Source organism: Oryzias melastigma, linkage group LG22, assembly GCF_002922805.2.
Source record: "Oryzias melastigma strain HK-1 linkage group LG22, ASM292280v2, whole genome shotgun sequence".
Taxonomy (NCBI): Eukaryota; Metazoa; Chordata; class Actinopteri; order Beloniformes; family Adrianichthyidae; genus Oryzias; species Oryzias melastigma.
The window spans coordinates 15,900,971-15,928,214 of record NC_050533.1 but is presented as its reverse complement, the minus strand read 5'-3'; the positions used below and the strand labels follow the sequence as shown (position 1 = coordinate 15,928,214).

General features: G+C 38.7%; 5 protein-coding genes across 8 annotated transcripts in view; 4 read left to right on the top strand and 1 right to left on the bottom strand.

Moving 5' to 3' along the window:
• Window positions 1-455: 455 nt before the first annotated feature.
• Window positions 456-4,810, bottom strand: rbbp4 (retinoblastoma binding protein 4). Its single transcript, XM_024293447.2, has 11 exons — window positions 4,652-4,810; window positions 4,112-4,259; window positions 3,886-4,031; window positions 3,605-3,778; window positions 3,386-3,501; window positions 3,115-3,275; window positions 2,899-3,025; window positions 2,727-2,804; window positions 1,263-1,397; window positions 1,056-1,166; window positions 456-958 (listed from the first exon to the last, which is right to left on the bottom strand). The coding sequence occupies exons 1-11, from the start codon at window positions 4,665-4,667 to the stop codon at window positions 896-898; spliced, it is 1,275 nt and encodes a 424-aa protein (XP_024149215.1). The 5' UTR covers window positions 4,668-4,810; the 3' UTR covers window positions 456-895.
• A 404-nt stretch (window positions 4,811-5,214) lies between these two features.
• Window positions 5,215-8,006, top strand: zbtb8os (zinc finger and BTB domain containing 8 opposite strand). Its single transcript, XM_024293791.2, has 7 exons — window positions 5,215-5,390; window positions 5,502-5,526; window positions 5,607-5,728; window positions 7,303-7,385; window positions 7,474-7,526; window positions 7,670-7,706; window positions 7,785-8,006. The coding sequence occupies exons 1-7, from the start codon at window positions 5,309-5,311 to the stop codon at window positions 7,869-7,871; spliced, it is 489 nt and encodes a 162-aa protein (XP_024149559.1). The 5' UTR covers window positions 5,215-5,308; the 3' UTR covers window positions 7,872-8,006.
• A 552-nt stretch (window positions 8,007-8,558) lies between these two features.
• Window positions 8,559-13,159, top strand: khdrbs1a (KH domain containing, RNA binding, signal transduction associated 1a). 3 transcript variants are annotated; one of them, XR_002921505.2, is made up of 11 exons: window positions 8,559-8,961; window positions 9,377-9,504; window positions 9,655-9,771; window positions 9,855-10,001; window positions 10,083-10,204; window positions 10,274-10,541; window positions 10,622-10,698; window positions 10,774-10,835; window positions 10,908-11,081; window positions 12,752-12,810; window positions 12,894-13,159. XR_002921505.2 is itself a non-coding variant. In XM_024293673.2 (9 exons), the coding sequence occupies exons 1-9, from the start codon at window positions 8,871-8,873 to the stop codon at window positions 11,015-11,017; spliced, it is 1,092 nt and encodes a 363-aa protein (XP_024149441.1). In that variant the 5' UTR covers window positions 8,559-8,870; the 3' UTR covers window positions 11,018-12,068. The 3 variants fall into 3 exon arrangements, 2 of the variants coding, with proteins under 2 accessions (XP_024149441.1, XP_024149318.1); XM_024293673.2 differs by lacking the exons at window positions 12,752-12,810; window positions 12,894-13,159 and having other exon boundaries at window positions 10,304-10,541; window positions 10,908-12,068; XM_024293550.2 differs by lacking the exons at window positions 12,752-12,810; window positions 12,894-13,159 and having other exon boundaries at window positions 8,560-8,961; window positions 10,908-12,068.
• A 1,364-nt stretch (window positions 13,160-14,523) lies between these two features.
• Window positions 14,524-20,681, top strand: tmem39b (transmembrane protein 39B). The gene is made up of 9 exons (XM_024278077.2): window positions 14,524-15,273; window positions 15,877-16,064; window positions 16,135-16,354; window positions 18,045-18,128; window positions 18,337-18,491; window positions 19,547-19,880; window positions 19,953-20,140; window positions 20,223-20,343; window positions 20,414-20,681. Exons 2-9 carry the CDS (start codon window positions 15,934-15,936, stop codon window positions 20,645-20,647), a joined length of 1,467 nt encoding a protein of 488 aa, XP_024133845.1. The 5' UTR covers window positions 14,524-15,273; window positions 15,877-15,933; the 3' UTR covers window positions 20,648-20,681.
• Window positions 20,682-22,486: 1,805 nt separating this feature from the next.
• The window catches only part of ccdc28b (coiled-coil domain containing 28B), a 6,492-nt gene continuing 1,734 nt past the window's right edge, over window positions 22,487-27,244 (top strand). Inside the window, exons 1-6 of one of the 2 annotated variants that reach the window (XM_024278559.2) lie at window positions 22,491-22,744; window positions 24,044-24,305; window positions 24,376-24,545; window positions 24,717-24,871; window positions 26,861-26,883; window positions 27,013-27,238. In XM_024278559.2, coding sequence (XP_024134327.1) covers window positions 24,070-24,305; window positions 24,376-24,545; window positions 24,717-24,871; window positions 26,861-26,883; window positions 27,013-27,067 — 639 coding nt within the window. In that variant the 5' untranslated portion in view covers window positions 22,491-22,744; window positions 24,044-24,069 and the 3' untranslated portion in view covers window positions 27,068-27,238. Of the gene's footprint in view, window positions 22,745-24,043; window positions 24,306-24,375; window positions 24,546-24,716; window positions 24,872-26,860; window positions 26,884-27,012; window positions 27,239-27,244 lie in introns of those variants that run through there. The other variant, XM_024278567.2, reaches the window with a different exon arrangement.

The window sequence follows — 27,244 nt, the reverse complement described above, 5'->3', positions numbered from 1 at the left end:
TTTTGATACAACTCATCTCCAGAATAGTCAATCTTTGAAGTAAAAAAAAAGGGGCTTCTGCAGTTAGAGTGGCATTATTGCATACAAACCACAGAAAACAACACATTTACACAGAAGTTGTAGAACTTCTTTGAATTAAAAGTTATTGTAATGCAAGTTTTAATTGGTAAAATAAAAAAATGCTGGAACTGCATTTTTTTTCTAAGATGCAAAAAATATTATCTCACTTAATTTTAAATTATTTAAGTTAATTTCACTCCCTAAAACAAAGCAATTGGCTGTCATCGAATATTTACTCTGCTCAATCTTGATTCTGTACAAACTCTAGCATTATTATAAAACTATAATAGATGATCAACAAATCTACTTTTCATTTGACCTAAACCTTTAATCTTGATCTTACAGGACATTCATGATTGGTTTGAGCTTTAAAGACAACATCAATACCAAATGTGTACAGCATTACTGTAAATACTTTTATTATCAATATACTTAGGAACACAAGACAAAAGATGCAGCACAGAGGAAACGAAAAAGCAGCAACATACACAGAAAGTAACACCACAATTTGGAAAAGTTCTACCACAAACATCTGGCGTTTAAAATGAAAAGCCATAGTATGTACAGCCACTTTAAAAATGGACCTTCATAGAAATGCTTCTGCACAGAAACCTGAATGGAGACAGAAACGTCTGTGATGGTGTTTGTTACAAGTCAGTTAAGAGTTTAAAGGACTAAAAGATCTGAAAAACTGACTAAGACAGGTGGTGTTTTAAACATCACATAACACGGCTGTCTGGAAAGTATTACAAAGTGAGGATTTTATGCGTCCAGAACTTGGTAACTGATCCATTTTTAAAAAGCAAGTGAAGAGTTGGTGCTCTGGTGACCGAATTCATGCCTGGACTTCAGAATCTGCGGCACCCTCTGGGTCCTCGTCGTTGTAGATATTTTCAGCCTGTCAAAGACACAATTTCCCATAATTAACCTTCTAGATTATTTTTTTTTGTGAAAGGTTATGCTCTTTGAGACAAGCCCTGCCCTAAAGATCTCACCATCTGCCACACTTGCATGATGTTGTCCTCGGATACAGAACAGATGACCCACGGCTCGTTCGGGTTCCAGGAGAAGTCCGAGATCTTGGCTGTGTGTCCTCCATGGATGAACTAAAAAGACGAAAAAAAATAAATAAATGGAAGGAGTAAATATGTCACATTAATTTATTTCAAAATCCACATCATCTTTACAAACCACAAACTTACCAGCAGCTCAGGAGGCCCATCCTCAGCATCCTCAGGTGACTGCTCCTCCCCGATCTTACTGAGGTCCCAAACGTTGAGCCGCCTGTCTGTTCCGCTGGAGGCGAGGATGGTTTCGTTATGAGGAGACCACTGAACCTGGGAGGACATGACCCTGGTTTTAGATTTACTCATAAAAACTGTTATCAAATACAAGATGCTAAATAAAAATAAAAAAGTCCATACATTTTTTTTTATTTCAAATACATTTTAAAAGGTCTCACAAAATATTAAATATTAATGTAAACTTTATACAAATATATAAATCATAAACTTTTCAAATCCACACATACAATTGAAAAATATTGCCTCCATCTCCCAAACATGCTCCCTAAAGTTCAGCCATGTTTCATTCACTCTAAAGCTCTTTGTTAAAATACATAAATAAATAAAATAGTTGAAATTTCATCTACAATTTTCATTTGAAAAGTGTACTTGTCTGATCCCTTTCAGATCAGCTCACATCTGGATTCTTTCCTTCATATAATACAGAATCAGCTTTTACATAGAGATGTGATGATCTGACGACAGCAGAACTTCTCAGTCTGCTGCTGTTGAGCAGTAAATCAACAAAGCTGTCAGACCTCTGGGTTTACCGACACGTACCCCCATCAGGTTTCAGTTATCCCCCACATGAGGTCATACAGTCACCTATGGTGCTCCCCAAGGACCAGTCCTAAGTCCCACAAACTTAATCCTTATCACCTTTTTTCTTGGGCGTGTTGAGAAGCAGAGTTGTAATAATCAGCTGCCTTACTGGTGACATACAGTAAATTTACTGTGTTCTCTGGAGTATAAGTGTTACTTTTTTTTCTTTTTGGAAAGTTTGGCCAGGGGTGCAACTTATGTGATTAAAATATATATATAGTAGCAACCACTAGAGGGTACTGTAGGTGTGTGTATCAGTATTTCTTACTGACAGCAACACAGAAGAAGTGTCACCCAGCCTTGGAGAAACAAAGAATTTGACAAAGTGATTTGAAGTGAGATAAAGAATTTAGTTACACTTATTAGAGTGTTCTTTATTCTATGGTTATCTGAATAATTGTTCATATGTTGCTTTAATATACTAGAATCTTCCTATTTCATGAAGATAAAAAAACCATCAATGTGTTACTGTAGTGATGAATGCATATGTTCAATCTATGATTGTTATCTATTCCATTATTATGATTTGCTTTTAAAGATGAAATATCCGTTCTTGATCTTAGATTTCTTCCAAGAATGCAACTTAGTCTGAAAAATACAAAAAATAGAATTAAAATAAATAAGTTGTCACTAAAATTCTGCCTCCTTCAACCTTGACGTATCTCGAGAATATTGGCCCAATTAAAACCACAAAGACAAAAACAAATTTGAAAAAAAAAAGTTAATCAGAGCTGCAAAAGGTCTTGCAGGTTTGGACATAATACTTTAACTGAATTCTACCTGGAAGATCTCATCTTTGTGAGACTCAAAGGAGTGGAGCTTCAGCTTCAGGTTCCTCAGGTCCCAAAGAGCCACAGTCTGGACAAAAAAAAAGTTGTTTCCACAAATTTGTCAAAAACAAAACAAAAATCTGCCAAATAAAGAGATTTGAGTCTAGGAAGAGTGGGCTTACCTTGTCAGCAGAGCCTGTGGCCAGAATGAACTCACTGTAGGGATTAAAAGACAGACAGTTGACCTCAGCGGTGTGGGCGTCCACCGCGTGGCTGGGTTTGGAGGTGTTGTTCGACCGTGTGTCCCAGCTGTTCAGAGAACAAAGCAAAAGCACTTATTCAAACTAAATCTAAGAAAAGATTTTTAAAAATTTGCATTTTTGTTGTTCATTTCTTACATCATGAGTTTCTGGTCATCCGCAACAGAACCAAAAAGTGATTCATGGAGCAGATGCCACGAAACGTCCTCCACCACAGCGGTGTGGCCTGTAAAGATGGTTTTGGCATCCACGATCTTCCCCTCTTTGGGCACCGTGCTGATGTCCCACAAGCATATGGTCTGAAGAGAAATACAGAGGAGCAATTTTATTTTTGAAAACCAGATATACAACCAATATGTAACAATAATCACTCGTAAATTGTCAATATTTCACGTGTGTTCTGACATACGTGGTCATCAGAAGCACTGAGAAGGCATCCACTGAGGTTTGGGTTCCAGGAGAGACCATATCCCTCCTTCTGGTGGCCCCTCAGACGCAGATCTGGGGTACATTCCCCAGAAGGATCTAAAATCAAATAGGATAATTAGAACAAAATTAATAAGAGCTTTATAGTAAACACAAAACTGCTAGTGAGTTTTATGGAAATCTGTCTTGAGGGGGGTTCTACCAGGCTTGGACGGATGCTTCGTGTAATCGAAGACCAGCACGTCACTTGTGGGTGTTTTGGTTGCAATGATGCAAGGATTCTGGGGCATGTAGCGGGCTCTGTTCACCTCTCCCTCGTGGTTGATCTTGATTTCAATCTCAATCTTTCCGCTTACAGATCCAAAGCCTCCAAACTCTACATTAAACGACAACAGATACAAAAACTTGAGCTTTAAAACACTATCATCCACTTTTCTCGGGAGATATGCACCACTTATGGCAAATATGACTTGTTTAACTCGCCTCCTTTTTCGCTGTCATAGTGTGAGGCATCAAACTGGGCGTCATCATTTGGAAGCTGAACGCTGGCAATGACGAGGTGGTTCTGCTCATCAGAGGTGTGCGTCCCCAGAACCAGCCTGTGCACGCTGTAATCCTTTCCCTCTGGTCTGTGGAAACAGAACCCGAAAGCTACGTTAGATCCAGAAACATCTTACAAACGTCTAAAAATCTAAGACGTCGTTCTCACCTGGTGACATCTGGGAGCCACTGAGCAGTGAGACTGGGCCACTCCAGAGCGTGGGTCATCACCAAGTCATACAGAAAAGGGGTGTTCTTCTTCCAGATCTTGTACTCCTCATTGATTACTCTTTCCTCCACAGCATCATCAAATGCAGCTAAAAAACACAATTTCATTTGGACAAATTGTGGGAATTAAAGCTTACCCAAATGTAAAGTTGTTTAATTCCAATCATACATTAGTTTAAACTAAACAAAATATTTATGGTTCATAGTGATGAGATACAATTTATGCTGAGTTTCTGAGTTTACATCGTGATTAATAAAAACAAGATATTGAGAACAAATGGAACTAAATAGTCTACTTTTATCTACGTAGGCTGACGCTACAAGCTAACATGCTAACCGCTAAAGTGCTACTCTAACAATGAAAGGAGTCGCTGGCCGGCGCGCAACGATTCCCGGGTGCATCAGAAACTGGGCTTTTAACCACTCTACGCAGCAAACGTCCACATTTACTCTTTTCGTTCATAAAAGTATACACTCTTACCGTCTTTGTCAGCCATCGCGCAACGGTAAAATAGCTGGTGTTAGCAGAAAATAAGTATTTTATGGGACAGCGCTCAAAAGACAGCACGCAGGCTTTCAATGGCGCCAACTCCGTGGAAGCAGGCTGACCAATCAGCGTCGAGAAAACCCGACAGGAAGTTAAAGCAAAGAAGAGACAACTTCCGGAACTTCCCACCATGAACTCGTGCTTTGTGGTGCGTTTATAATCACAAGAAACCCGGGTTTTCTGAATATTATCTGAAGAAAATTTCAATAACACACACGACAAATGCACATTTGATGTATACGATTTAAATCACGTAAAAACTTAAATATAGCTACCTTTAATCACATATATTCATTTAAATTAGGGAGTTAAAAGTAGTTGAATATCATTCCTTTCACCATTTATTTAAAGCGTAATTCACAACTTAGAATACCTGTTATGATTTAGTCCAATAAATGTAGTATCTTCAGCCAGTGGCATAGTATATAAATTCAAATATTAAGCGACGTACAAGTTTTTCTCACTCGTTACAAGAGAAAGAAGTACAATTTCCTACTTTTTTAGTTACATGAACGCAGCATGAATTTCCTGAAGCGACATGGTCCTAAATGAGTGATAGTTTTTTTTTAAATACTTGATGAACTTCAAACTATGGACGACCGTCAACTAGACCTGACTGAGGCACAGGAAGCTGTCAAGTCAAAATATCCTCCGATCAACAAGAAATATGAATGTAGGTCTCTAATTGTAAACATAACGCTGTTAGCTTAGCTTCTTTATCGCTAAAAATTGACAGATGAAAATTTGAAAAAACTGAATAAACTTTTTGCTTTAAATATTGTAGACCTGGATCATACAGCAGATGTACAGTGAGTATGTCTTATCCAAATTGGGGTGACTGACGTGTATGTGTTTTATTGGTGATTCTGTTTTGTTTTTAAATTCCAAGGATTCACTCCTGGGGAGACTCTCTGGAAGAAGCCTTTGAGCAGTGTGCCATGGGCATGTTCGGATACATGACTGACACAGAGACCGTAGAGCCTCTGGATACTGTTGAAGTGGAGTCAGAAGGTGAGAAAAAGACAGAAACAGTCTTATCGTTGCTTATAAAAGAAACAACAACAAAAAGCAGCAACAGGTTAAACAGGTAACAGTAAAAGGGTGTATCTAATTAATTTCATTCTAAGTTTCCAAGTTTTGAAACTATGTGGATTAAAAAAGGTTCTTGGAAAGAGAGGTGGTTGAAATATACTATAAAAGTATATTTATTTAAAGGCAGAACTATTCAAAGTTAAATAAAATATTTGATTCTTTACTCTATAAATGCTCTTCTTGAGTACTTTTAGTGTCCATTTTAAACATTTTGAGGACTTTTCTGCAAAAAAGCACATCTGTATCTGAAATATGTTATACCATTTTTATTATTTGGATTAAAAATATTGGCAATCAATGACACTCTGGGCTTGACAATTGACACAAACATACTGTACAAGAAGGGCCAGACAAACAAACTGGTGTCGAGATCTGAGTCTGTGACTGTGGTGGGTGAGAAGAGGATGCAACAGAAACTGGAATCTATTATGGCCGATCCTCTTCACCCTTTTCCCTCCTTTTCTTTAGGAAAAAGCATTCTTTGTCTTTGTTCTTTTAGGGTTGGGGTCTGCAACCTTTAACACCACAAAACCCATTTAGTCTAGTTTCTTACCGACCAAAACCCAGAAAGAGCTCCAAAGTCCCACTTAACCTTTCAGAAAATACCCTTTTTTTATATCTTCGATAATCATTCAAATATAAAACATAGTTTTTAAATATTTACAATAACTGAATTTAAGTGTTCATAACTTTGTCGAATTTACTTTTGACAGTAGCACATACAAGTTCCTTTCAAAATAAAGTGTCAAATAATATCATGTTGCTTCAGCAGATTCACTTAAAAAATTAAAGAAAACCAAGTCAAACATGGTATTTTCTATCAGTATGACAACAGCAAGAGGCTATTTTACAGCATAAATTAAAATATGTGCTTTAATTAACTAACTACCTAATTGTTAGGATTTTCCTTTAAAGCCAAAAGAGCCACAATTGAAGGATAAAAGAGCTGCATTTGTCTGGGCGTCTAAGGTCTTAGGATAAACAGATCTGTTGTTAACTGTTTTTACTTGCCTTCTTAAGTTCTTGTAGTTTCTCTCCTCTCTCTTTTCATTAAAAATCACTAACTTGTTCAGTTCGTGTCACTATTAAAGTGAAGACAAATGACTACATACACATCATATTTATTACATTTACAGGAGGAAAGGTTCATTTTAATTCAAGCAGCAAACCTGCTAAAAAGGGATTTTCAAATGTTCAATATCTACCAAAAGATTGAGATAATTACTTGTTTTCTGAGTGGGTTTGGGTGATATTTAATGGAGAACGAGCACCAGTAAAAGAGTCTAAAATCACTGCAATATTTTTGCTCAAACTTTATGTATTATCTTTATATTAGTAAATCTTGGGAAAACTAAACATTTTTTTTGCATGTCTCAACCACAAAGGATTGCCTTAAAGAGCTAGACTTGTCTTTTTATGATTAATAATTTATTGTTTGCGTTTACTAAAAGCTTAAAGCTAAAACAATGTATGTACTTGCTCCCTTTTCAAAGGTGAGGATATGGAGTCTCTTCTCTTCCACTTTCTAGATGATTGGTTATACAAGTTTTGTGCAGATCTCTTCTTTGTACCCAGAGTGAGTATGTTTATTCTTTGTGGAGTAACATTGTTCTCGTCATATTGTCATTACATTTTCATGTTATGTGCTTTGTTTTATTCATCAGGAAGTAAAAGTTTTGCACATTGACAGAATGCATTTTAAGATTCGCTCCATCGGGTAGGTTTGAGCTCATTTGATCTTCATAAATACAAAAAAAATTATTGCACTAGTTTAGGTAAAACTGTAAGTTAAATTAACTCGTAAAACTTTCTCCAATGATTTTGCAAACTGTTCAGTTTTTCCATTTTTATTTTGCATAGGTGGGGCGAGGAATTCTCCATATCAAAGCATCCACAGGTAGGTGAGAAATAAAATAAGTCATTCTTAAAATTCAGATTTCTACAGCATCTTTATCCTGTCGTGTTATTTCTGTAGGGGACTGAGGTCAAAGCCATCACATACTCTGCCATGCAAATTCATGATAAGGAAAAACCAGAAATATTTGCCATCATTGACATCTGAACCCTTCTGGAGACAGAAAACACTCCTGATGAAGAGCGACTGAGTTTCAACTTCTAAATCATTTTACAAATCAACAAATACTTTTATTTGAATAATTTTTACTGATGATTCAAAATAAAAACTTTTCAACATTGAGTGGTCCTTCTTATTAAAGCAATATTATATAGAATATGTTAGCTTTTCATTGACTGGATGTGGTACCTGCTGGGTCATTCTGCTGTCCCATAATTCAAACTTTAAGGGAAAATAATTTGCACATCTTGATCCATAATGATTCATTTTTAAAACTTATGATGATGATGATATTCTATTTTAGACAAATACTTTAACCAGCGGACGCCTGGATTTTTTTCCAGCTATGAAAAATAAAATTTCATGTATGTTTTTGCAGTTTTAATATTACATTATCTTATATATGCCCTGCATTGTGATAAAAATGCTACAAGAACATGTTTAAAACATCAAAAATATGATTTTTATTGGAGTGGATCTTTAATGTCTTTTACTTTTTTGTTATTTTAATGTTATGGGCACTTTATGAAAAAAAAAATCTCTGTAAAGGCTATTGAATTGTTTTTGTTTAAAATGATCCAATGAAAACCTTCAGAAATAATATGTTGTGATGTCACACATTCAGTACTTTTCGGATTGGTTGAGGGATTAATCAAAGTGACCTACTTAATGACCCGGGGGGAGGAGGGAGACTCGGCAGTGACGTCACCGTCTACTGCTTCTCACAAATGCAGCTGCGCCATCCTTCTTTTGTCTGCCGAGGAGTACGGAGAGAGCTTCCAGGAGACTCGCCGGCCGGACGCTGTTACCCCCTCTTTCTGTGCTAGTTTTTGCCTCACTTTGGTGTTTTATTCGCTATTTCTATTCCGACTGAAAACGGGAAACGAGCGAGGCCGCTTCCTTTCCTATTGCTAGTCTGTTAATACTTGCTCTAAGACCGACTCCGTGGCCGCCATAGTCGAGCTCTGCTAAGAAGAAAAAATCAAAATGGAAGACACGAAGTACCTCCCGGAGCTGCTAGCCGAGAAGGACAGCTTGGATTCTTCGTTCACGCACGCGATGAAGCTTCTCGCGGCAGGTAAGGTTCATGAACGTTTATTTAAAAAAAATAAATAAATACACGGAGGCTATTTTTTTCGGCTCTGCGCGAGGCCTACCCCTTTTCTCCTCTCAACAGGCCAGAACAATGGCGCAGCTAAACACGTGGTTGTTGGTGCTGTGGCCTAAACACATTCTTTTAAGGGCATTTCTGTTCATTTGTCTGTGCTTCCTCAACACTCATCTGTTTAGTGTATTTTTTAATGAATGAATGAAGTGAGACATTTTTGTTCAAACACTCATAAATACGCTAAAAAAGAGGGATTTTGCATTTCATTCAAACCACAAACTGCATTTTAAATATGGAAAAATAATGCATATTGATGGCAAATTGAAAAGATAAAATGCCCTTAAACTCTAACAAAACTGGATTGCTTCTTATTTTTTTTCCCCAGAAATTGACCGGATTCAGAAAGGTGAATCTAAAAAGGAGCCAGAGAAGGAGACCTATCTGGACCTTTTTGCAACCAAGAGTCTGAAGCTGAAGGAGCGCGTGCTCATCCCCATCAAGCAGTATCCCAGGGTAAAGGGCTGCCTTAACAATTCCTTTATATCTTCATTTGCCTCTTGGGAATGTGTATTACTTTTGAATTAATGAGAGTTTTAATTATAAATCGATCAGGTTTTCTAGATATCCCTTTAAAATTGAAAATTTTTTTTGTTTGTTTTTTAGGTCAACTTTGTTGGGAAGCTTTTGGGGCCTCAGGGCAGCACAATCAAGAGGCTTCAGGAGGAGACGGGGGCAAAGATTTCTGTTCTGGGGAAAGGTTCTATGAGGGACAAAAATAAGGTCAGTTGAAAAACAAAACTTTGAGTATTTGTGTCATTCATGATTAAATATTTTTAAATGTATTATTCATATCTGTGTCTTAGGAGGAAGAACTTCGGAAAGGCGGGGAGGCAAAATATGCCCACCTTGCCATGGAGCTGCATGTTTTCATTGAAGTTACTGCACCCATTCCTGAAGCTTACATGCGTATGGCGCACGCCATGGATGAAGTTAAAAAGTTCCTCATCCCGGTAAGAGCCGAAAGACTAAAGTCCTGTTTCTGCTCAATGTAGGAGCGATAATTAACCATCTCCCTCCTTATGGTTCTGCAGGAACCTGGTGAGCATGATCCCTACATGGATCCTCACTTCCTGAATGGATCCCAAGATGTCTCCGGCAGGGGGCGCGGTCTTGGCAGGGGCCGGGGTGGTCCACCCGGCGCAGGAGGACCAAGGTAAGTCCAGCTTTACCATTTCCGTCATTGGTGGAGTTGGTTGCCGTTTCACAAACGCTGAACTCTTAGGGGTCGGGGAATGCCACGTGGCGGTCTTAGAGGGGCCGTGCGTGGCGGAGCACCACGTGGAGGACTCGGGCGCGGCACTGCACCTCGAGGAGCACCAGCGGGCAGGGGGGGACTTCCTTCTGCTCCCACTCGAGGAGGCAATTCTGCACGCTCAAGACCACCCGCAGCAGGCGCCGCGAGGATGCTCCCATCTGCCGCCATGTCTCACCAGCAACACCAGGGTGGCCCTTCAGGGTCACAAGCTAAACCTGACGGTTACGATGAATATGTGAGTGTTTTATTTACTTTTTTGCTTCCCATGAAGTAAAGTTGAGTGATTGTCGTCTTATTTTTTTCCTCTCTTTCCAGCCTTCATATGAGGAGGGTTATGCCGAGCCTGCTTATGAGGGATATGACAGTTATTACAGCCAGCAATCTGCTTCTGCGTAAGTTCAAACTCCGTATTATAGATTGTTTTTGTTTCTGTTTCAAATTGGTAATTTCTTTAATATTTTTTTCAGGGATACTGAGTATTATGACTATGGGCACGGTGAAGCCCAGGACACAGGATACGACTCCTATGGTAAGTCGATCAAACTGCCTTTCTGAATTATTTAAAAGAGGAAAAAAAATCACCTGTGCTCCTTTTTCATAGCTCAAGATGATTGGGACAACTCGTGGTCAGGCTCTGGTGCTGGAGGCAAAGCCCCCCCATCGCGGCAGTCTAAGGGCTCCTATAGAGAACATCCATATGGAAGATATTGAACGACTACTGGTAGAGGGTTGCTATGGCAATTGCCTCTGTTGTAACTCACTTACCCTTTCAAAAGTAATTTCCCTCTCCTTTGTTCCATTTTTTTATATAACTATAATTTTTTGTTTTTAAACTAGAGTTGTAACATTTAGTTTGGATGTCAGTTCCAGGGGATAGCGTGGATGCTTACTTTCTTTGGTTTTCATTCAATGTTTTAGTTGCGTAGATGAGACATAAATGGCGTTAACCTAACAAAGGCACAATGTTGACATTTTAGTGATTTCTGGTGGTTATTTCAGTTAGTGATTTCTGAGCAAACTGTGGCGATAAACCTCATTTAGGCTGCATTTTCAAAAGTTCCTACTACTAAAAGTGGTTCTAAGTTTTGCTTTAATGTGATATTTTTAACTAAAATCCTTTGAGAAACAAATTTAAGCTCAAATGATTTTTTTCCTTTATATATATGAGCAAAACGTATTTCTGTTGCAGTGAAAATCTAGGTTTGTGTAAAATCTTAAAGCCCATTGACATTTAATACACATTTATATTTTGGCACATAAAATATTGTAACCTGCAAAAGGGTCACTGATCCGCTAAATCTTGTGAAGCCTGCAGGATTAAACGTCTGTGTGTAAAGAAAGCTGCAGCCAACTCAATATTTTGTACATAACCTTAGAAAAACTGTGTATGCTTTAAGTCGTGCCGTTTCCAAAATGCATTATTATTGTGTACTTTTTGACTAAATAGGAACCTAAACATATCCCAAAATGTTTTTCTGCCGTGCGTGTTTCAATAAAGTTTTATAGTTTCTTTTTAATCACCCTGAACTTGGTATTTTGCCTTTGTTGTACCAAAGGAATGCCTTCAGTTTGTGAAAATGGGCCTCGGTGGTTCCAGACTTTGCTGAATACGCTGTATGTATACAAGATAAGCTGATCTTTAAAAAAAAAATCAAAAGGAAAAAAACCTACAGTGTTTTGCTAATGAAGTTATTCATTTGTTTTTCAAAACTAAACTTGTAATGCCACATTCGAAACAAAATAAAGCTCACCATTCCCTGAGGTTATGTGCTGCCAAATATGTCTTATTTTGAAAATGATGCAGTGCTTTAACATGTTATTGTCCTTAACCTTTAGTTTAGTGTATTTCTCCAAGCTCTCAGAAGAGCACTTGTATCTGCAGCCACTTGAAAATGACTGAATTTCAACAGTATTTCAAATCAAGCTTGCAGGGATCTTACTTGACTTTGATGCAAAGTCATGCTGGCTGGTTTTTATAAAAGAAAAAAATCGCAGAGGAGAGGATTCTAAAAGCCAAAAGATCGCCACAAGAAGGTAAAACTAACCCTAACACTCATTTATTAGACTTTATGTTTTGTGTAGCAAACAAGTAATGCAAGTCATCCAAAACATCAAAATCATTGAAGTGCAAAAAATTATTGTCTCTAGTTAATCCGAGCAAAATAAGCGACCCAAAACTATGATATGGTTGTAATGCAACTCTTGCTCCAATAAAACTTCTTCACCCATTTCACTCAATACTTTATATTTAATATTTCCATCTTGGTTATTTTCTATGGACTAGTTTCATAGCAATAAGTACATAAAACATTTAAAACCTTCCATTGTTAAATAAATTTAAAAATATATTTGAGTTGCATGAAATTCTAGTTAATTTTGCATGTAATTTTGCTTAGATGTAGGTGCTGGTGTCTCCTAGATCTCATTTTCTTGTTCTTCTCTTAGGTTGGCACAACTGTGCTGGCACAGTTGATAAATTCAACTCCGAAAAAACAGGCTTTAAGGTTTGTATAACGGTTTTTCAAGTCTTGGAATTGCGTTTGGGTGTTGCATGAATTGATTTCTATATATGTTTTTGTTTTGGCAGGTCTTGGAATCGGCTGTATTTCATAAGAGTGGGGGTTTTAAACCCCAAAGCGGTCTAATGTGGCATCCTTCTTGGATGTGGGTGTAATGTACCTGGACGGTTGAGAGGAAAACCCTTTTATATTTTTTTTATGGCCAGCTCCCGAGCTATTTTTGACCTTTGAGTTAGAATCAGCGGTCATGTGAGTTTTTATACTGCAAAATTTTTTTACATTTGTTTTATACCTTTTTTTTTATAGGGAAAATAAAGATTATTCTCCTAAAATATTTCTCTTTTCTAATCATTTTCCAGTGTTTTTAATTAAACTTTTAAAGATCTAAATGTACTTAACATAAAAGCTGAATCATACACACAAAAGTCTGATATCTGAAGGGGAAAATGTAAATTTGTATCAGATCTGTATCGATAAGAAGCAAAACAACAAATGTTTGATTAGGTGAGAGTTGGACCATTTATCAAAAAGACCTGAAAAATATCATTTCATCATTTAACCATATTTTCTTTGGAAAAGTCATTTTTGAACTAACTAAATGCACAGTGAGTAAATTATTAAAGAATGGGAAAACGTTTAGTCAATAAGAAATACGAATGAGGATTTGAGCCATACTACTCATGTGTAATGAAGAATCCTTCCACTCATTTGTTTGATATGCACTGATTAAAAGCAAGGGGGACTCTACCAAAACACATCCTATAACTGAATGAACCAGGTTCTTTTTAAATACTTTATTCTTTACATAGTTGCATCTACAGATGACGACCACACAAAAATTATGCTTCTGATAGAAAGTCTCCTCTTAAACTTGGACCAAAGCATCTGCCAACCCCTGGAGAGTCTGTGGTGCAACCTGGCATTGGTGGATGGACAGATATGATGTCCTAGATGTGTTCTGGTGGATTCGGGTTTGGCGAACAGACGGGCCGGCCCTTTACATCAATACTTTTGTCTAGCAGAAACTTCTGACACACTTGAGCCACATGAGGTCTATTATCTTGGATTAGAAGGAATCCAGAGCCAATCACACCAGCATATGGTTGGCAAGGGGCCAGAGAATCTTGTCTAGTTTCCTAATGCTGGTCAGGTGAGTACATGGAGAGTGTGCGGCCCTCTGAAGAACCTAAAACCATTACTGAGCCACCTCCAAATGGGTCATGTTGGATGATGTTGGAGACAATAGAATGGTGTCTCCAGACTTTGTCACATGTTCTCAGTGTGAACCTGCTTTCATCTGTGAAGAGCAGAGGGCGCTAGTGGCAACATTTGCCAATGTTGGTGTTTTCTAGCAAATGCTACATCTTGCAGTGTAGGACTATAACTCCCACCTGTGCACGTCGGACCCTTGCACCACCCTGATGGAGTGTGGTTTTAACAGTCTGAGCAGACGTGCACATTTGTGGCCTGCTGGAGGTCATTTTTTTAGTTCTGTTTCTCTATACACTAAAGGAGGAGGTGGTGGTCTTGATGCAGGGTTGACCTACGACCTCCTTCTCGTATCCTGATGTACTGGCACCTTCACTATGCTGACAAACACAGCAAACTTTCTTGCCAAAGCTGTGACGTGATAAGTTGCATCACTTGTGTGAGTTGTTGGCATTCAAAAGTCACCAAAACATCAGCCAGAAAACATAAGGACAGAGAAGTTGTCAACATCTGCAGAGCTATCTTGCTGATCGCTTTCTACCTTTTGTCTATTCCATTTGCACAAAAACACATGAAGTTGTCAGATTTGCTTTCTAATTGGACAGTTTAATTACACAATAATTGACTTGGAGTAACACAGTCGTTTAGGTTTTCCCATTATTTTTTTTAAGCAGTGTGTTTAGATGTGTTTCCTCTCTATGAGAAGTAAAATATTATGTTGCAATAAAATCCTATTAAATTGAATCTTCCATTTCCATTTAATGTTATTATAAGGGTTCAAAGAATGATGGTCAAACGTTTGGCTCTCACATATTTTCACCTCGAAGTCTGGCTCTCTGTAAAAAAAAAAAAAAGAGGGTATTTTAGGTTGTTCCACGAATCCAAAAATGTTATTATTGCGGTTCAAATATAGATTAAGATTATAGCAATTTTACTCATAATTTTAAACGGGTATAATCTCCCAAAATGTATGATTTATTTATGATTTTCTCCCGTGGGTTCATCTGTCCGGTTGTTTGTATTGAAGAAAATGTGTTACTGTCCCTTTAAATAAGCTCCGCCTTCTCCTCCATCTAACATCCGCGCCCCCACCTCCTTCTGAACACTTTCACATCAACAATGAGTGTCTTTGCAGTCTTCAGTCAAAAACACCTCCGTAGTTCAATAAACAGTTGGGATTATTTTGCGTTTCGCTTGTAATCTTGCACGAGAGCAGCTCGTGACAGTAACCAGAGGGCGGTAAGATAACACTTCATTGTTTTGTTTGCATGTTCAGGGGGCTAGCTAGCTAGCTGTTAGCTTAGGCCTCGATTTTGATATGTTTTTTTCAAGCACGGTCTTGGCGGACAGGCGGGGGTGGGTGCCTCATTGTGTCGTTCCACGTTGATTTAAAGTCTTTTCATAACGTTGTAGTCAGTTGTGGTGTATTGAATGAGCAGAAAAGCTAATATTATAGCCACCTAGCTAAGCTAAAATATCAACTTCCGCTCAAATTTTACCATGTTTGGAAAATTTGTGCAGCCTGTACTAACTTGTTTTGTATTAACTCCTTGTTGCCCCGTGCGAGCTTATAAAACATTGCAGGCAACCAGGCAGGATTGCTTAACTAGTATTTACACAGTCGATGAACTATTAAGGTTGCAAGGCTCTGTTTGTTTTGGCTCAATGACTTACTGCTTGCAAGCTCAAATCAGATTTAAATGCAGCTAAAACTGTTACCAAATAAACACAACAGTTCATAGATTGTACTGATGCATCTAATGTATTGCTCCGTGATTGTAGAGAAACACAAAGGAGAAGGATTTGCATGAGTTTTAACTTTTTTTCTTCTTAATGTTGCAGAAATAAGGAGTTACAAATTAAAAACAGGAAGCCAAGAAAAGCGTGGGTGTGTCTGCGATGGCTGGTGGAAGGAGAGGAGCAAATCGCACCACATATTGCAGGCCGCCGGTGAGCAATGACCAAGGATCTGTCAGCAATGGCAACCACACCACCAGCTCTCCAGTCACAGGGGTGCGATCCCGTACAAGGTAAGACACTGTAGTATTTGGGGTAGTCTCAAGGAAGCACATTTCTACAGTTTGTTTTTTTATTTTCCAGGAATGGCTCGGGGACGTGCATGTCCAGCCCCCCGCTCGCCGCTCAAACCGTCGTTCCTTTGAAGCACTGCAAGATCCCGGAGCTGTCCGTGGATCAAAACGTGTTGTTTGAGCTGCATCTTTTCTTCTGTCACCTCATTGCTCTGTTTGTTCACTATGTCAACATCTACAAGAGTGTGTGGTGGTATCCCCCGTCACACCCTCCCTCTCACACATCACTGGTTAGTACTGACTCGCCACGGATGATCATGTAATTGCTTTGACATTTAGTGTGAATAATTCAGCACTGAAATATGTTAAACATGTACAGCGCTGTACAAATGTTAGGCGTTTTGTACCTCAGGAAAGGTAGTTTTTGTTGCAAAGTTTTAAACTGATCTTGAGCAAAATCGTTTTGGCTTTTCTTAAATTTCTTGTAAACGGCCAAGCACATTATGTGTTAACAACAAAAGGTTGTATCAGTAGTTCCAAAAATGACAGTAAAGGCTTCAACTAAAGTAGAAGACAAATCTGTGACAGTGAGGGAATCTCTTGCACCTAAACTTTTTGGGGGTATTCAAGGGGTGTCCAAATCCAGGCCTTGAAGGCCGGTGTATTCAGATTGGACACATTTTGTTCCTTAAAGTGAACCAGTTTATTTCCCACGATATTCCAGAAAGAAGTCTCGGTCTGAATACATGCAAGCTCTCCGACCCTTTATTTAGGTGTTTTCTGTTTGTTTCCAATCGGACTGAACTTCAGTTTGCCTTGAAATTCCTCAGTCTGAATACAATCCGGTCTGAGAGCGAAATAACTGAACCAAAACGGCCACCGTAGCTGGTCGTTAGCGGACAAATGTGGAGCAGTGATGCAACAGCAGCTCATTGAAATGTGGTTGGATGAATGCAGTCTCATTAAAAGAACTTTTAATGTGATACACATTGCTTCTCACAGTGTTTTCCCGACAGTTTATATATGTCATAAACACTAATTAGCGTACCTCTTAGCCGTAACGTCCACAGTGACCTCCTTGCAGCATGCCTGACTGTATCAAAGTAGCAGTAAAAAGTGTTGAACCTGGCCTTCATGCAGACATTCAAAATTGGTCAGTAAAATAAAAATGTCTGAACAAGTGAACTATCTTGAAAAGGATTTGCTAAGTTCAGCACATCTTTCTTTCTCTTTTCGTTTTGACCTCTCCCTGTAACTGCTGGCCAATGAGCGAAGAGATCTTTAATCACATGCTTTTGATTACAAGTTTTGATCCAAAACAGACATCTCTGCTAAACCCCAGTCTGAATACACACCAAACACAAGGTTCAGGACTTGATCCGGAAAAAATTAAGTGGACTTGTCCTGGAGCAAATTAATATCCCTAGTGGTCTTTTAATTATGATTATACTGTTTTTTTAAGTAAAATAAAAACAGACATTTTCAATGTCATATTTACTGCAGAGCAGTTGTATTTCATTAGGAATTCACCTCTGAGTTGTAGGATTGTTGGCACAGAGTAAGCCTGACCTCACTTCCCATTATCCATGTGTTTAAACCCTCTCTCGTTAGCTTACAGCCATTCACAACCCCATCCTGACAACCAAAATGGCGAACAATACTGAACTTAAGTGACAGAAAATGAGGACGTATGTGGATTTAGTTGTTAACAAGTGGATGCAACAGAATGGAGCAGAACAGGGAGTTTGTTGCTTGTCCATTGTATGTTATATGTCAAAGCTACTGGCTTTTTCAAACAGCATTTTTGTCTGCACCTGATTTAAAGCGATTTGAATGAAGAAATAATCAGAAAATCAATTTTGAGCTCAATCTTCTGAATCAGAAAAATGCCACAGGATCTTATTAAAAACATCATTTTCATTTCAAACCAAATGCAGAATTTTCTTTCAGACTATTTATCCTGAACTTTTACTTTTTCAGAACTTCCATCTAATCGATTACAACATGCTGGTGTTCACAATCATCATTCTTGCAAGGAGGCTAATTGCAGCGATTGTGAAAGAGGTAAGAGTTACCTGCTTCACTCAGAAGAATGCAGCGTTAGCTTTGAGTTTACATGTTAAAACACATCAGCTACACAGTATTTATCGGGTTAAGTTTCCTTTAAATTCAGACTCAGCTCCGCTAATGTCTCCTCTGCTGTTCTCACTCTGCTGTTGATGGGAAGGGAATCCAATTACTGTCCTGACGACCTGGTTTTTCTCTCCCTCAGGCATCACAAAGTGGGAAACTCTCTTTCCCTCACTCAATATTTTTGGTAATGGCTCGGTTTGCAGTGCTGACGCTGACAGGCTGGAGCCTGTGCCGCTCTCTCATTTACCTCTTCAGAACCTACTCTGTTCTCAGCTTGCTTTTCCTTTGCTACCCGTAAGTACTTAGAGTATTGTTTATGCATATATATGATTGTTACTGCAGGACTAAAGGTTCCTGCTGTTTCTGTATTAGTGTGTTTTGATAGTTTCAAAATTATTTTTTTCAAATTGTTTCGATATGTTCCTGTATTGATAGAAAGCTTTAGAAAATAGTTTTCTTATGAAAACATAGCATTTTTTGACAGAAGCATATTATGGTGGTTGTTGATATATTTTTTTAAATAATTACATATACTTTAGGGAGGGGTGGCTCAATGAAATATTAGTCATGTTCCTTAATCTATTTAAAATAAAAATTAGATTCACTGTTTTATTCATCCACAGCTTCTGTAAAATTGTGAAACCAATTAGTGGAGAATTTTTCCAAAATGTCTGTAGTTTACATATTGAATGAGAGTTTTGCTGTGTTTTAGCAAATGTTTTAATTAAAATAACCTCTTGTGTTAGAGTTGAGGCTCAGATTTATTGTTTCTTTAAAGTATTTTTGGTATTTTAGAATAATTGTTAAGTTATTTGCAAATCTAACAGTTTTATAACACATTTAACTTGGATTTGATGGTGTGTTTTGGATTTTGACCCCGTGTGATTGAGTTTGACACCCCTGATCTAAAGGAATGCATTCACTTTGCCACACCCCACCAATTAGTCTTAACAAAATTAATATTTTATAGCCGCTTTGACAATTGTGAAAATCTTTTGTATCCTGTAGTCTAATAAAATAAATGAGTTTGTGATGAATCATTCAGCAGGGTTGCCGTGGTTACACCTTTGACTTGTTCAAATGCCACTCCCTGCTCCTGCCACTATGCATCCATTGTTTCTTTGCTAATGAGCGTGCAGCATTGCCTGTTCTCTGTGCATCTGGTGAGACAGGTTTGAAGCACCTGAACTAGAAGAATTAGGTTTTAGTTTGCACCCAAATACAGTTTTTATTAACATTATTTTGATTGTAGATTTGTGTCAGTAAATAGATTTGACACAATTAAGAACTTTCTTTCTTCACGTTTACCCATAATCCTTTAGTAATCTGTATCTTTTTTCCTCCCACAGGTTTGGGATGTATATCCCTCTGTTCTGGTTAAGCTGTGACCTCCGTCGAGCAGGTCCCCTTTCCCCCATCGCCAGCATTGGCTCCAAAGAGGCCGGCGGCGCGAGTCGAGGCAGGGACTACCTGTCCGTGCTGAAGGAGACGTGGAAGCAGCACACCAGCCAGCTGTACGGCGTCCAGGCCATGCCCACTCACTCCTGCTGCATCTCGCCCGACCTCATCCGCAAGGAGGTGGAGTACCTGAAGATGGATTTCAACTGGAGGATGAAGGAAGTCCTCGTCAGCTCAATGCTTAGTGCTTACTATGTGGCGTTTGTACCTGTGTGGTTTGTAAAGGTAAGATGTGGTCGAACTTGAACACATTTTTAGAAATGAGACGTGAAAATGAATATTTGCTTCCTCCCTCAGAGTACCCAGTATGTAGATAAGCGATGGTCATGCGAGCTCTTCATCCTCGTGTCAGTCAGTACGTCAGTCATCCTCATGAGGCACCTGCTGCCGCCTCGGTACTGTGATCTGCTGCACAAAGCGGCAGCTCACCTCGGATGCTGGCAGAAAGTAGACCCGGCGAGCTGCTCCAACGTCCTTCAGCACATGTACAGACCGCTCACCCCTAAGTCGTAGATTTAAACGAAAACTCCTTGTTTTTTTAACTTTGAACTCTCTTCTGTTGCACAGATGGAGCGAAGAGTACATGTGGCCACAGGGAGTCCTAGTAAAACACAATAAAAACGTCTTTAAAGCCATGGGCCACTATAATGTTGCAGTCCCATCAGATGTGTCGCATTACCGATTTTATGTGAGTATCTCTCCAATAAAAACATTTTTTGTTCTTCAACCGTTTTAACTCGTCTCTTTCCCTCCCGTAGTTTTTCTTCAACAAGCCTTTACGAATATTGAATATCCTCATCATCCTCGAAGGCGCCATGATATTCTACCAGCTTTACTCGCTGCTATGTTCAGAGAAGTGGCATCAGACGATATCGCTGGCTCTGATTCTCTTCAGCAACTACTACGCCTTCTTCAAGCTCCTCAGAGACAGAATAGTCCTCGGAAAGGCGTACTCGTACTCCAACAGCTCGTCAGACCAAAAAGTCAGTTAAGACTCTGCTTAAGTTGGCTGTTCTCAGTTTAGAAGGAAAATACAGAAATGTTTTTCTCCTTTTGTTTTCTACAAATTTCATTTTGTGTCACATTTTTGTTTTGAACTGCCATAATAAAAAGAAATATTTTTGTATTACTTTACATATGTGTTGATTTTGTTATGATTTGGATACATTTATCAGCAAAGAAAGAAGGAAAATTCACCTGATTAGTAATAACAGGAGTTTTGAGTAAGATCTGCATAGCAACAAAACTCAGATTTGCTGTTTTATCTTAAACCAGTCACAAGAGAGTTGGTTTTCGTTTGAACCATTTACTTACTCTGGTTTTTATGCTGACTTTCAGCCACTTTGTTATAAATAAGGAGTGGTTTCTCAAGGGACTTGCCAAGTTCAATAAAGGTTCAAATGTAAGTCTAACTGATGAGCTTTGCAGAAATGGATCCCATTAGTGGGCAAAGATCCCAAGAACCTCAGTCAATCTGCAACCAAAGGAAAAACATGTAAACTGAGGTGTTACAACGAAGCCTTCAGTGGGTTGCTTTTGGAAGTCTTTTAAGCTTAAAACATTAATTATCACAACTTCGTTCTTCCACCAAACAGGAAAATAGGAAACACATTTTACTGATGTTCCCACAGAAAGCAGAAATAAAAAGAACTCTACAATTGTCATTTCTGCCTCAATGTTGCTACTCAATGAACACTTTGAGGATGTTACTTCACAATGGTGCAATCTACTACAACACTTGAATTTGCAACATTAAAAATGGTTAGAAATACTAATTATTTTGTATTCCTGGAGGATTCATACGTGTTTATGGAGAAAGCTGGAGAGGCTGCTCCTTTTTCAGCTTGGTTTTATTTTCTGTTCTCCATTGAATGTGAGGGGAATCGTTGGAAGTTCACTTTTATTTTTAAGATTCAAACAGATTTACCCTCCATCTTTTCTAATGAGAGGAGTTCCTGAGGTCCCACCCTGTTCATCTTTTGACCCATTTAAACATTTTCCCAGGGGTTAACTAGGATTTTGCTGTTTTTAGCCAAAATCAACAAATCTGGGTCATTTTGTAGGACATAATTTCTACAGTAGCTCATTGGAAATTCACCTCTGAGTTGCCACATAGTAAGCCCAACCCCACTCCCCATCATCAATCTGTACACTAAATCCCATCAACTCACAGCCTCTAACACGCGACTAAACATTACTGGTGCAACAAAAGAGGGTGAGCAATATTGAAACTTTCTGAACCAGCTCAGACAAGGAAAACCAAGTCAAACAAGTCGTCTACATCAGAATGAGAACTTGTGGCATGCCCAGAATATTTTCTGTATCATGAACACCCTGTTTTTCCCCCCATCTGCACTTTTATATTTGCATCTGATTCACAACCATTTGAATAAAGAAATACTCAGAAAGGCAAATTTTAGCCTAATTGGCTTAATAAATGTCATCCATCATCAGAAAAATGCAACAAGAACATATTAAAAACACACACAAAAACGTGATTTTCATCCGAGTGGGTTTATAGAAACTTTATAAACATGCACGGATATTTGACAGATTATACTCCCACCCTTGCAAAGTCGTTTAGGCTACAAAAAGTCCTAAAATAAATTTTATTTGTGCTATCTATAGAAATGTAAAGTGCATGAGGTAGAACAGTCATTCTTAATTTGGGGTTTGTGAATGCTTGTAGGTTCTTGATCACAATAATAAAATTAAATAAACAAATCAATGGACCAAGCAGGACAAATCACCACCGGAGTAAATCTCTAAACAGATTTAGGGAAAGGGTAATATTTACATCTGCCAAAATGATTGAATACCTAGAGGAAACAGTGCCATCGCGTGGCGTGAGGGCGGTACTGCAGCCTCCTGTCCTCCACTGGCCCTTTAAGACAGAGACAGACAACAGCCGAGCGCGTCGATGCCGCGCTTACATTTCAACGCGAATTGACGCCGCGACTGTTGCTAAGCTTATTTCATTTAACTGAGATTTTTTTAATGCTACCCTGTGTGCTTAAAGGTTTCTCATAGCGGTGAGGACAGGTGGCACCGTGCTCCGTAGGTTGGCTTTCTGGAGCGTAATTGATTCGGTAAGTCCTATTTATCTCATCCGGCCATTATAAATCTGTTTACACGTCTTCTGTCACACCTAATTTGTGAACACATCTCGATCAGCATCCTTTAGTTATAATTTCACTCAAGACATTTCCACGAGAGGAGGAGGATTCCAGACAAAGTTCCCTTTGTGTGTTATTACTGTAGTGGCCATCTTTGGATTTTATTTTGAAGAGACGCTGGCGATAAATGATGAGTACTGCTATCCTTTTTATTATTATTTTTAGACTTTAATATTGTTTTTTTTCTTAAAATGTGCCACAAATCAAATAATCTATTTATATGTTTTATTTGCAGGTTAGTTTGAACACTTATTTGACTAAAAAGCAGCTTAGACTTGCAGGTGCACAAATAAAGTAATTTCTGGAGCTAAAAGCTTTTATAACATCTATTCATTTAAATAATTTATAGCATCTATGCACAAACTCTTATTGTATTGATTTATGATTTAGCTTTAGTCTGTTTAAATTGTTGTAAAACAGCTTTTTTTCAGTTTCAAAGTGCTGAAATGTTTATAATTGTTTGTTCAATATCATTAACATAAATAATTTAATGTGCAACAGAGAGACAAAGTGAGTTTTAAATGATAAAGAATATATTCAACTAAAATAAATACATAAATGTGTACATATAAAAAGCTCTACAAGCTATTTATTTTAATTTTATTTTGAAGGTATTCCTCTTTTACTGTAAAAAACAAAAAAAAAATTAGCATTAAAATGTTTTTATAAAGAATTCTTCATATAATTAAATAAGCAATTGCTGTTATATTTCCCCATTACATGTATAGCTTAGGCTTTAGGGATTTAGAATTAATAAAACTTCCACTTGAACAAACGTTATCGTGCAAAAGTGAGGTTTGACGGATTTATTTACTAAAATTATGATTTTTCTTAAAGTTTAAGTACCCCACTTGGTGTATGGCTCATTTTGAGGACCAGTATTGCTGCAGTCTGCTGGTTAAATGCGTCAGAACACTAAGTTCAGCTTTTGTAGTTTCTTCAAATGTCTAATGACAAACCAAACTGGTCTTACAGGGATTGTGTTACATGTGTTGCACTTAGGAGTCAAACAAGTTGCTTCCATTAGAGCTTTCCTCCTAAAGGAATGCAAACCCATTTAGGTAATGAGAATCTAACTTGCTGAGAGCCCAAGCATCCCAAAATGTGGATAAACTGGATCCAGGGCTGCTGCAGCACTAATTTTGGCACCGCCCTCGTCAGGCTGCTCTCCTGTCTTCAGGATGTGATTGCATCTGCTCTTCCTTTTTTTAGCAGAAGGACGGAAATAAGAACAATCAATGGAGGACAAACGCAAGAAGCGCAGTCCCAAGGTGTCTCTCCCCCAGCCTCCTCCTCCTCCCATCAACCCCAGGAAGCTCTCCGTTCTGCCCGCCAGCAAAAGCGCCACCTTCTCCCTCGGCCTGCCGCAGCCCCCCTCTCCCAAGAACAGAAGCAAGTACAAAAGGTCGATAGGCGCTCCGGGACAGCCAAAGGAGGTGTTCACGGCTGTTGTAGCTCCACCCAAAATCACCAGGTGAGTAACTTTGGAGCTTGCAGCGTGAAGCTGCTCACCGGAGGCCTTATTTGGGATGTTTGTCTGCAAGACCTCACAGGGAGAAACCCCGGGCCCCACAGCCGGCAGGGCCCAGCAAAGTTGTCCAGTCGTCCCCCCTGCAGCACTCTTTCCTTACAGACGTTTCGGATGTGAGAGAGATGGAGGGGGGCCTCCTCAACCTCCTCAACGACTTTCACTCAGGCAAATTACAAGCTTTCGGTAAGATAATCCTGATACCACCGGGGGAGTATTCTGTTACGGACTGAAAAGAATTACACGGCTTTGTAAAATTAGACTGTGGAGTTCTATTTATTTATTTTTATAAACGATTGACTTTTCTGGAATGAAAAAAGGAAAAACTTCTCAGACAAAGTCACCTCTGATTTCCAGGAAAAGTCTGCTCGTTTGAGCAGCTGGAGCACGTGCGGGAGATGCAGGAGAAGCTGGCCAGACTGCACTTCAGCCTGGACAGCCACGTGGAGGAGCTCTCTGAGGACCAGAGGAAATGCGCCTCTGACCACAACCTGGAACACCTGCTTTCTAATGTAAGCACAGATCACACACCTTCAGGGTGGTCCCTGAGCGGGCGTTAACCTATGAAGACCTGGCGTCCACATGTGTGGATGTTACGTTAAAGACTAACATACTAAGCTTACAATCTTAAGTGAAACGCTCATTGGAGATCCATCACCAGGACAGAGTTTGCTGGATTCAATGCCAATTGCCCTAAACCTCTGTTACCTAACTTCCAAGTCCACTGGAAAGTTGTTCAAGCCAGTAGATTTTTGACAACTGATGGCAAAACACCTACGAGCCATGCTAAAGCTAACATAGCAACAAACGACTGTTACAGAATCAAAGATGGGCGGGGCTTTATACTGGAGCTGCAGAGCTCGATTACGTGAAACTTCTTAAATGATGTGGGACTTACACCAGTCGACCAATCACAAAATTCAACTGTAATGCCACATTTCAACCTGTAGGGGGCAGCACATAGACGGTTTTTGACTATAATTACAGGAATAGACAAGTTTATTTTAAATGGTCAAAAATGTTATAAGGACAAACAGACATCACTTTTAAAGTCCCATTTATTGAGGTCAACAGGCTAAAAAAAAGTTGATTAGGGTTTGGTTACTCTTTAATTGCAGCTCTGTGACTATGGTTATGTCTGAATTCCCACCCTAATCCCTAACTATTACAAAAAATAAATAGTGCACGACTATATAGTGGTCTGGATTTTAAAAGCAACAGCACCGTGCTCACTACTTATTTTTTCTAAGCGGCGGATGTGACACCACCGATTTCACAAAGTAAAAATCTAATCAAAACAAAAATTTTATGACGTTTATTTATATACTCACTGTGTTTTAATGATGAAAATGTGGATAATTTGTTAGAAAATTACATTTAAACACTTTTTTTTTTTTACAGAAAAAATTGCTCAAACGAAATGAATTGTGGTAGTCAATATAGACTATTGCAAAGACTTCTGGGAAAAATCTAAGGTTCTCAGTTTTGGAATTGTAGATTTGGACAGCACTAGCAGATGGTGAACGTCCTATAAAGTGGATTTTATAGCGAGTAGTGAAGGAAGTCGGAGGTAGCCCTCGTGACTACTGGGTTAGCGCAAATATAGGCTAGCTAAGGTGTCGAGAGGGTAAGCATCAAACACTAAGAATGTTGTTTTTAAAGTGTTTTCTTCAAAATCATCTTAAATATTACACTTTGGCACAGATCGGTTGGTTTAGTTACACATCACAATATATAGAAAATAGACAACTCAACGATGGATATAAGTTTATTGATCAAACAACAGGGATTAGTTACTATAAAACAAGCAGATGGTAAACAACACTAATCAATTAAAAAACACAAAAAAGTTATTAAAATGGTATGCCTTAATTTAACTTTTGTATAAATCCATATAGTTGGAATACATATTTTGATTTCAAACAAGACACTTTTGTTCATCTAGTAGTTTTCCCTTTGAACTGACATCAAGAGATGTCTATAATTGCAACATAATCCAAATACCTCTTCCATAGTCTGAAACACACTTGAATCTCTCCTATTTCAATCAAAAATCAAATTTTTTTGAATGAAATGTCCCTTTTTTGTGTAAAAGTAGCAACTTTGCCCCAAATATTAGAAACTGCACACAGTGAATCCAAGATTTAGTTCATCCCTAACAATGGATTTAATTTAGTGTTGATTGCGTAGTTTAAAAGTCGGGGTTGATGTACAGTTTTGTTTGTCTAGAGGAGTTCTTAGAGACCTGGGATTGGTATGCTCTCAGTGATGGAGGTGAGAAAAAGCTTTGAGCTCATTACAGAAGCTCGTGAGCCTCAGCAGCAGCTTTGTGTGTCACAGCAGACGGACTCCTGAGTGACTCTTTTTTATTGACAGTCTTAAGCTTCTGTACACGCTGAGGCATTTAAGTTTGAAAAATATTGACATGATATGATCATATTTGGAGATTAGTGCTTCGTACGGCGAGATTACAATATTTGCTTTCTTCTGTGTTTCCACAGCTGGAGGAGCTCAGCACCTCGATGTATCCTTTCCCAGCAGAACGTGTTTGTTTCTGGGAGGCGGCCAGCACTTTTTTAGAACACAATGGGGCTGCGGTGGGTTATTTTTACCTCAAAGTCTCTGTGTTGATCCTGAATTTGTTTGTGTTCAGACAAAAGCTCCACCTGGCTGAGAACCAGGACCTGCCGAAGAACTCCGGTCCATGACACGTCCGACTTCAAACCGCCATTGATCAAGGTTGATCAATCAGGGGGGTGGAAAAGGTCTACCAGAGGAGCTATTTCTCCTCTGACTGAAAGCCGTACATCCTTAAATCCATCCTTAACCCAAATGATAAATCCCTTCATCAACAGCACAAAAGTGACTGGATGGTTTGTTCTGCA